Source organism: Hemibagrus wyckioides, linkage group LG03, assembly GCF_019097595.1.
Source record: "Hemibagrus wyckioides isolate EC202008001 linkage group LG03, SWU_Hwy_1.0, whole genome shotgun sequence".
In the NCBI taxonomy this organism is placed as follows: Eukaryota; Metazoa; Chordata; class Actinopteri; order Siluriformes; family Bagridae; genus Hemibagrus; species Hemibagrus wyckioides.
Genome location: NC_080712.1, coordinates 16071941 through 16081751, shown reverse-complemented (window position 1 = coordinate 16081751; position 9811 = coordinate 16071941). Strand labels below are relative to the sequence as shown.

The 9811-nt window shown below is 40.5% G+C and overlaps 1 protein-coding gene across 1 annotated transcript in view; it reads left to right on the top strand.

The window, feature by feature from the left end:
• Positions 1-976: 976 nt before the first annotated feature.
• The window catches only part of vrk2 (VRK serine/threonine kinase 2), a 12001-nt gene continuing 3166 nt past the window's right edge, over positions 977-9811 (top strand). The window contains exons 1-9 of the mRNA XM_058385876.1: positions 977-1496; positions 2748-2803; positions 3222-3291; positions 3822-3909; positions 4016-4124; positions 4593-4685; positions 4885-5017; positions 8734-8854; positions 9482-9540. Of these exons, the coding sequence (XP_058241859.1) occupies positions 1265-1496; positions 2748-2803; positions 3222-3291; positions 3822-3909; positions 4016-4124; positions 4593-4685; positions 4885-5017; positions 8734-8854; positions 9482-9540 (961 nt within the window). The 5' untranslated portion in view covers positions 977-1264. The remainder of the gene's footprint in view (positions 1497-2747; positions 2804-3221; positions 3292-3821; positions 3910-4015; positions 4125-4592; positions 4686-4884; positions 5018-8733; positions 8855-9481; positions 9541-9811) is intronic.

Below are 9811 nucleotides of genomic sequence, written 5' to 3'. Positions count from 1 at the left end.
CCTGGATACTGAAAGCTTGCATAACTGCTGCTGTAATCGTAAAGACTGTGATGCTCTGTCTAACCATTCTTTCAATACGCCTTTGCTTTTATAGTTTAACAGTTGTGGAAGTGTCTTCTTCTTCTTCTTCTTTCTCTTCTTCTTCTTCTTCTTCTTCTTTCAGCTTTTCCCTTCAGGGGGTGGCCACAGCAAATCATCTCTCTCCACCTATCCCTATCTTCTGCTTCCTCAACACTTGCACCCACTAGCTTCATATCCTCATTTATTACATCCATATACCTCCTCTTTGGCCTTCCTCTTTGCCTCCTGCCTGGCAGCTCCATGTCCAACATTCTCCTACCAATATACCCACTCTCCCTCCTCTGAACTTGTCCAAACCATCTTAATCTGCCCTCCCTAACCTTGCCTCCCCAAACGTCCAACATGAGCCGTCCCTCTGATGTACTCGTTCCTAATCCTGTCCAACCGTGTCACTCCCAAAGAGAACATTTTAATGATTCATAATCCCACTATCCGATGTTTTTCCCACAGGAGGGTGTGTTCCCTTTTGAGTCTGGTTCCTCTAAAGGTTTTTTCTTCTAAATTTCATCTCAGGGAGTTTTTATTTGCCTCTGATCTCCCCTGTCCTGAAATTACTTTTATTTGAAATGGATTAAATGTGTGCTGAAGTGGTTTATAGAATATGTTTAAAATGATTTTTTTCTAGATCGTCTCCAATTCTTCATCCAAAGTCCCCTAATAAACTTTAAGAGTTATCATATACTATATGCCCTGGGTGAGCAAAGCAATGGCAAAGAAATCAGTTTCCAAGAAAACGAGAGTTAAACAGCTGTATGAGTCAAAAGGGACGATTGATTGACGTCGCTTCCAGCCAATGGTGCTAGAGATAGCGCCCGCCTCCAGACGCTTTTGATTGGTTGTTGTGGCACGAAGGCTCGCGTCTCCTCAACTCCATTTGATTGTAATATCACACGCGGCTCAGCGGGAGTGTCCAAACACTAACTTCCAGGAAGTTTATACATTTTCTGAAGTTAGTTGTCAGACAGAAATGTTGACAAAATAAACGTCTTGAAATATTTCTCATTCGCTTATATTCGCAAGTTAAGTTTGTCTCATACCAAATGGCTCGTTCAGACTTTAGCTCTGTAACAAAGCAATCGAGGTATCGACTTATTAGCATAATTAGCCAGTCTGAGTAGCCCGGCTAGATTCTTCACTGACAGCAGTTTCGACATCACTGTTCTCAGTCTCAGTTTCGTTTTATATGTTCAGGTGGCGGAATTTAGCGCAGGGAAAAATCCCCAAATCCACATTCTCTAGCTTCGCTGTTTTAGTTACAACTTCGTGTAAATATAGCTTGCTGAGACCAATGGCTCCAAAGAAAAAAACCTTGCCCTGTCCACTGCCTGAAGGTTGGATATTGACGGACACAGAAAAGAGAAAGTGGCGTCTCGGGAAAATGATTGGAAAAGGAGGCTTCGGGCTCATTTACCTGGGTAACTTAATGTCTTAATAAGCGTCCGTGGAGAGGCATGGGTCTGATTACCCGAAACATATTTAGTTACAGAAATATACATTTTGTTTGTGTAAAACAGGCGTTTTATCTGCTCTGAAAGATGCTACGGAAAAAAAGAAAGACAGACTAATTGACAGACAGACTGACTGAATTCTGGTCAGGCAGACAGACTGACTGACTGACTGAATTCTGGTAGGTCAGACAGACAGACTGACTGAATTCTGGTCAGGCAGACTGACTGACTGACTGAATTCTGGTAGGTCAGACAGACAGACTGACTGACTGACTGACTGAATTCTGGTAGGTCAGACAGACAGACAGACTGAATTCTGGTCAGGCAGACTGACTGACTGACTGAATTCTGGTAGGTCAGACAGACAGACTGACTGACTGACTGACTGAATTCTGGTAGGTCAGACAGACTGACTGACTGAATTCTGGTAGGTCAGACAGACAGACTGACTGACTGACTGAATTCTGGTAGGTCAGACAGACAGACTGACTGACTGACTGAATTCTAGTAGGTCAGACAGACAGACAGACTGACTGAATTCTGGTCGGTCGGTCAGACAGACAGACAGACAGACAGACTGACTGAATTCTGGTCGGTCAGACAGACAGACAGGTTGACAGACAGACAGATTGATTGACACACAGACTGATTGACAGCCAGACAGACTGATTGAGACACAGACAAACTGACAGACAGACAGACTGATTGAGACACAGACAGACTGATTGAGACACAGACAAACTGACTGATTGACAGACAGACAGACAGACAGACAGACTGATAGACAGACAGACTGATTGACACACAGACAGACTGATTGAATTCTGGTCAGTCAGTATTTTTTTATAAATGTAATATTTGGGTTATTCTATGACTGCTTTGCCAGTTTTAGATTTTAAAAACTTGAAAATAAAAAAAGGAAAAGTTGAAATGTTTAATTAAATATATGGATTTTATAATATAATAATATCAAAATGTCATTAGCTAGCACCCGTGTTATTGGGATAATGACAATAAAGATTTTCTAAATAATTATTTTTTTGTTTTATATCACAATTATGGGTGCCACCTAGTTAACTTTGTTGGATTATCCACTGATGGAAATCGGAAATCAGAAATCAGCACCTGGATGTTGAATATTTTTCATAATCTACTAAGAAACCATTCAAGCGTTATCCTATACGTCAGATTAGTTGTGGTCTTTCTCCTATGTTACAGCTTCAGACTGTGTGGAATTACCTGTCACAGAGGAGACTGATTATGTGATTAAAGTTGTAAGTACAGTTTCAATGTTCCAACTACAGTATTTCCAGATCTGAAATATTACAGATAAAGCATAGGTCATGTGAACATAGGACACGCATTATCTTTAAAGTATGTCTCCATCATGAAGGAATGATTTACAATGAGAATGTCAGTATGGGATTAGTATCAGAGACCTGATGTCACTAATGGTGAAACAAAACTGTGCTGGACTTGTCACTATTTCCTACACAAATTGTAGCTTACAGTCCCATCTCTGTTTCATTTACTTTAGCATTTCTGATTCTTCTTGTTTTTTGGCAAGCTTCTCTAAAATATAGCCTAAAGGTTTCATTCACCACTAGTAAAATTACAGTCTTTTTTTTCTTAAAAATTGCAGCATATTACACATAACACTTTTGCTTATAATAACTGGTCTTTTCTTGTCAGGAATATCATGAAAATGGACCTCTGTTCTCAGAGCTGAAGTTTTATCAAAGAGCAGCAAAGCCTGAATGCAGTAAGTGCACTGACAAGCTCGAAATAATATGGGATTGTATACATAAAGTACTGGCATACACGTTTGTGTTAGACATTTTGAATCTTTTAAATCAAGTCAGTTGCATTACAACGCAGAAGCCATTGAAAGACTTGGGTTTAGCGATGGTGAAATAAAAGAATGAAGAGATGCACTCTTGAGAGCGTTGTGAAATGAAAGTGCTGCAGACCACTTCATCTGAGAGTTCTCACACTTGGAGTACATGTCACTGATGAAGAGGCTGTGGATGTAAATTAGCCTCACTGGACGAATTAATAAGCCAAAGCAAACATGCACCTCTGCGGTTGTTAGCGTAAGCCCTCCCTTGTTGTGGAGTGACCCAATTGCAGATGATGATTTCTCCAAAAGGGTTTATGGCCAGCTGTCAGTCTGGTGGATCACCAGTCAAAATTTCTGTCTACACACAAACGTGTGTGTGTCTATGAAACATAATTAGCACACTTGATATGCAATCTATTAATATTTCATGGTTATTTATTTGAATATTTTAGTCAGCAAATGGAAGAAAAACAAAAGGCTTGATTTTTTGGGGATCCCAACCTACTGGGGCTCTGGACTCTCCGAACATAATGGAACAAGGTATGATTTGGTCTGTGCTATGGCAATGAAAATAGTAATGATGGCCTTACTCTAGCTGTATATACTCTGTACTCTACCTATGTGTATCTTTCGTTTTTCCGAACAGGTACAGGTTCATGGTGATGGACCGCCTGGGCACTGACCTGCAGAAGTTGTTTGTAGAAAATGCTGAACAGATGAAGAAGCAGACAGTGTTGCAGTTGGGCTACCTCATGGTAAGTCGTCATCGGTATGTGGATTCACTGTGTCTAGTAGCAAGAAAATAGAAAAGTTTGGTGAATTTGGGTAGTACGGATCACTAAGCTTCTTGTTTAGTATGACTGATTAAAAGTGACCCAACCTGGCCAAAGAATTAGACTATTTAGAATAAGATTGAAATATGCTGTGTTTGTTGTAGCACCACCACATCTCTCTACAAACCACTAGCAAGATATGATTCACAGCAACATGATCTTAGCATCTAAGCCCCATCATAATGAACATTATTATAGATATGTTCAGGCAATTTGAACTGGATACTATTAACATTGTCACTGTAACAGATTTGAAGATGATTTTAGTGAACAGCCCTCGAGTCCACCCACACGAGTCGCATACTGTCAGCAGTCATTATCGAGGGTCATTATGAATAGGTTAAATTATTCCTCTGTTAACCTTACCCTCTGTCACTTTGTCCTCAACAGGTGGACGTCCTGGAATATATTCATGACAACGAATATGTCCATGCTGACATTAAGGCTGCCAATCTCTTACTGGGCCACAGAGACCCAGACAATGTTAGTGAATTTCTGCCTATATTAGCATGTAGCTTATAAAAAGAAATGTTGCACTGTATGGATTTTAGTGCACGGGTAATCGTTTGTAATTGTCAAGCACTGAAATTTTTTTAACCCTGACTGACCTGTAATAAGAGCATCCTCATCTAGAGAAGTGCTTGGTGTGAGATTTGACCCATCATTTCATTATCCCTTGCAGGTTTACTTGGCTGACTACGGTCTGTCATATAGATACTGTCCTAATGGAGAGCATAAAGACTACAAAGAGAACCCAAAGAAAGGACACAATGGCACGATTGAGTATACAAGCATTGATGCTCACAGAGGTGTAGGTAAAGCTGATATATTCATTCATTTTATTCTACAGATTTCAGACCATTGCTTACTATTATCAGTACATTTTTGTGGTGGCCTAAGAAGTTAGAAATCACCGCAGCTGAAATTTGTTTTGACCAACATTTGGTATATCTGTCAATAATATACACTGAACTAAATTTTTTTGAGAACTGACACACTAATGACTACACTAATGTAGGTTACTTTCTAACCCTGCCTTGATTTTCTGCCTATAAAAAACACCTTGCCTTTTCCCACACAGGGAATGTCAGGCTTTGGATAACGCTGCTGGACCGTTATGGCCTTAGCAGAACCGACATAAGTCTAATCAGTTCCATTTGTAATCAGATACCGTCTGTCAAAATGTCACTGTCACATCATCAAAACAGCGTCCTTACAGCTTTTTAACAGACCAAAGTTGAAATATATTAAATGACCTTAACATTAATAACAAGAAATTTATTGAACAGAACAGAACTGAATGAATTATTTAGCAATTATTTCAGCATCGATGTAAGAATGAACAGTGATCACTCGAGTGAAGAGAAGACAATTTGTGCCATGAGTCACTTTTTATCTTGGGTGATGATGAGACAGAGACTGTGGTGTGACAACTGATTTTCTGTTATTATTTAATATTTCTTAGTAACTTTGTTTTTCCATAAGGAGATCAGGTTGAGAGCTTATGAGAGTAACCAGTGTGAAACTTCTAGTTTTCAGAAAAGTTGAAAATGTCAAAATTTGATGATAAATGTGTTGTGGATCATTTTTTAGCACAGAATGTGTATTTACAGTGTGTGTAATACCGCCTATATCGAGCCTAGTGTACACAGACCACATCCAGCATATCACACTCTTAATCCCAGGTCAAGATATTGGAAACACATTAAGTCGTAAATTGCATACAGTCTTTTTATGGGATATTGATTGACTTGGTCGTGTGTACCTGGCCATACTTAATTCAACAATTCCCTAAATAGTCCAAGTGATAACCTGCATCTTGTTTGCATTTACCATTAATTAAAGCTTTGATGTTTTGTTAGACTGGGACTCAAAGCCAATATCTTGGCCTGCGAAGTAGTGCAGGCAGTAGAGAGGTTCAATACTAAATCCATGCTGAGGTAAAGCTTCCTAATAGCTTTGTTTCTGTCAGTTCCCAGAGTTTCCAGTATATGAAAAGAATGATGACTCGGCAAAAAATATAAGTTTAGGCTTATATAAGTTTGCTGAGTAATTTAAATGAAACTGTACATTATACTTATTTAGCCTGACTAGTATATGTATTTTACACACTGACAAACAGTATATATGGTATTACAAATTATCATGGAAATGGCAAAAACTAGAACATGATAAATCAGGTGAAAAGTATTTCCATGGAACACCACCATGGTCGTGATGTAGTACATGTAAGTACATGATATTTTGTATGTCACATTTAGGTTCAAACAGGGGTCTGTAGTCTTTGGAACAAACCCATGTTCTTACTACATGGCGTTTAGTAATTTGCACAAGCTCAGGGTTTTACATATGGTCTTCATTCCACATCCTGCTCCTTGGATGCATAGGTGGTCATGGTACATAAATTTTATTGTATAAGGCAGAGTATTAGAATCGTGGCTCATGATAACATTGTAGGATGGACAAAATAATGAGAACTAGAGAAAAATATATAGCTCCCTGGCTGAGCTCAACTCCAAAGCTTATAGAAGTGACGAACCTGATTTTGGTGTCACAGTAGTGGACTTCTCATCATGAGCTGACAGCTGTTGTGTAGGTCGTTAGCGTCGAGTCGCCCCCGTAGATGAATGCAGATTGTGGAGTGTTCCTTTGCTCGTGGCCCCTGGCACCCTGTGTAGATGTTGATGTGTTACCATGGTGAGGAGTGAGGAGACAGGCACTCTGCTTCCCGCTGAACTCCGTGCTAAAGGCCTAATTATCACCTGTAGGGCTGAAGAGAAATGGCTGAAATTCAGAAGGAGAGGTTCAAGAGTTTGACACAGCACTTTAGGTAATTTGAATAACAATGGGCCATAATTATGAACAACAGCCTGGCACTGATGGAAGGTGTTGTGTCTGGCTTGGAACGCCTTGTTCTCACGGATGCTCGTTTAAAAACCGATTCAGTTTCAGTCCCACCCAGGCAGCCGCTTTTCCCCTCTTTCAAAAAATCATACAACGGTGCTAATGAAGTAAGCAATGCTTTTTTTAATGCACTGAAGGCCAGTGACTCAGTATAAAGGCCAGCATGGTTTAGAAAGAATTAGTATTTTGTCCAAAGTCATCATAATGTATAAGGTCTTTTGAGATCAGAAACATTTTTGTATTTGTTAAATTACAGGTTTATTAAAGGGGAAAACTATAACTGTGTGGCCTGTTGGGCCTGGCTGTGAGATTAGCTAGCAGGCAAGATCACCTAATGGGCATGGTGAGATCAATGGCAGGCATGGATCTAGGCTGAGATTTTTCTCTTTGATGAATGCAGTCAATAGGTAATTTCTCTGGAGATGGACTGCAGTTACAGTATTGAGTTGATAAACTCTCCAGGCACGAACAGGCCGTGTGCTTTAATTTACCCTTATTGACAAAATGGAACTGGAGATTTTCCATGAAGGGACCCACTTAATGTTATGTTAACCCACATATTTAACCAAGCTAGGTGAAGTAGTCAAGTTTAGCTGTAGTCACATTTATTTATTTACTAAACACCTTTTATATTTAACACTGGGTCGAATCATTATATCTGCCAGTTTCCTGCTCTTTAAAATCCTTCATGCTAGCAAGTATTATTTGCTCATTTTGTTATTTTGCACTTATTTTCCACAGAAGAATGTACTGCACAGTCATCATCTCCTCTCTTCTCAAAGTTGAAAGGAAGTGTGTTGATCCTGCAAGTTTTTTTGCATGCTCTAGTGAATAAAACATGGTCAGACTAAACATGGTCAGTTCTGAGAGATTAAATTAAAGAGTGGGTGATGAAAGAAATGGCATCTCAATGTCTCTTTGCCGAGCGAGAAAGAAGCGACTGGTTAAAATATTTCTAGTGCATGTGTGAAGAAATGTGTTTACACTAGATGGCAGTTGTGTAATGTGGTCTAGCTGATGTTAAGGTGTAGAGGAGGTCCTACACACACACACACACACTTGCTGATCTCTGGGTCTTCTCTTATGGCCAGCACAGAGCCTACGGAATTCAGTAACATGTGGGAACAATTTGGTCTCAGACATTTATTTCTTTGTTTTACTGCCTGGCTCTGTGGTGGAGAAAGTGTCGGTCCAGGCCATGGGCCGTCTGGATCGTGTCAGAGGCCGTGAGTATCAGGTTCCTGGGACGAGCCTCCAGACCAGACGAGTGTGTGGGTGGGGGGTTGCTGGACAGACGAGAGGAAACTGACCCACTCTATTCAATCTATACATCTTTTTGAAGGGCCCTGCTTGTCTGTTAGCTAGGCAAGAGCACCAGCTGAAAAAACAAAATACTCCTCTTCATAGTGATCTCCCTTTCTGTCTTTTTTTATAAGGGCATATTTCAGTGGCCAACGACAGACCATTTAATCAAAGGATTCCTTTTTTTTTTTTTTTTAGCTGAAATCACGCCAGGTATTCATCTCTCTCATATTCTCCTTTAACTCTCCCCTTTCCCTCTTTTCTCACCCCATACTGTGTGTATGATCTGTGTTCCTCTCTTTCTCTGGCTTATTCTCTGTGGCAGCCTCATCCAGACGAGGGGACCTGGAGGTGCTGGGCTACTGCCTGCTCCACTGGCAGTGTGGAACTCTCCCCTGGCTGTCAGTGCTCAGGAATCCAGTACAGGTCCAGGAGGCCAAGGCCAAGTACGCACGCTTCCCTTTTCCCTCTTCTTTCACGTGTCCAGAAACAGCACTGGGCCGTGTATGTGGTGGCCGTTGATCACAGGCTCACAGCCGCTGTGGTTATTCATTGTCCAGTGTTCTCTATACTGCTTTGTAAAAGTGCTGAAATTGTAGCTGGCAAAACATGTGGACGACTTCATTGCATAGGAAAGTCTTTTTCTCTGATTTCTTTGAGACATAACATTTGAGAGACATTTATATGAAATGTAAAATTTAATATAAGCAGTAAACACAAAGGTGTAGTTTTCTACAAGTTCTAGTCTTATTCCAGTCTTATCTGCCAAGGTCATGTGTGGGTGCAGGTTTTCATTCCATTTAAGCAGGAGCCACACCTGATTCCACCTGTTTAATCAGTTGATCTTGGCTTTCAGTAGTAGACTCGGGTGTGGCTCTTGCTTAGTTGGAAAGAAAACCTGCACCCACACTGGCCCTTTGCGGATAAGACTGGACACCCCTGGTCTAAAACTATTATTGTAGTTAATAAGTAGTATATATGGTTTGACTAACAATTTATTGCAAATTCTTTAACCTCATACCAAAAATGACCAACAAAATAACTGGCTAAACTTTACTTTCTGTTAACTTTAGGCTCATGGATAACCTGCCAGACTCGGTGATCCAGCTGTCTACCCCTGGTAACAGTTTAGGTAAGAGAGAATCACTACATGCGGTGATCATCAAGGTGTGGTTAAGTGACTGTGCCACCCTGCTTTTCCTCCATCAGCAGCCCATACCAGCCATGCATTATCTTTATTCCCGGCACAGAGCAAAAGGGCAAGCATGTCTCCTGAAAAGAGGCTTTGTGATCTATGATTATGATGAGGTCTTATTCTGCCCAACCCTGAGAGACTCGCTGCAGCTGGACCAGAGAGATAAGGCCTCCAACATGCATCAATGCCATGCATGTGATATACATTC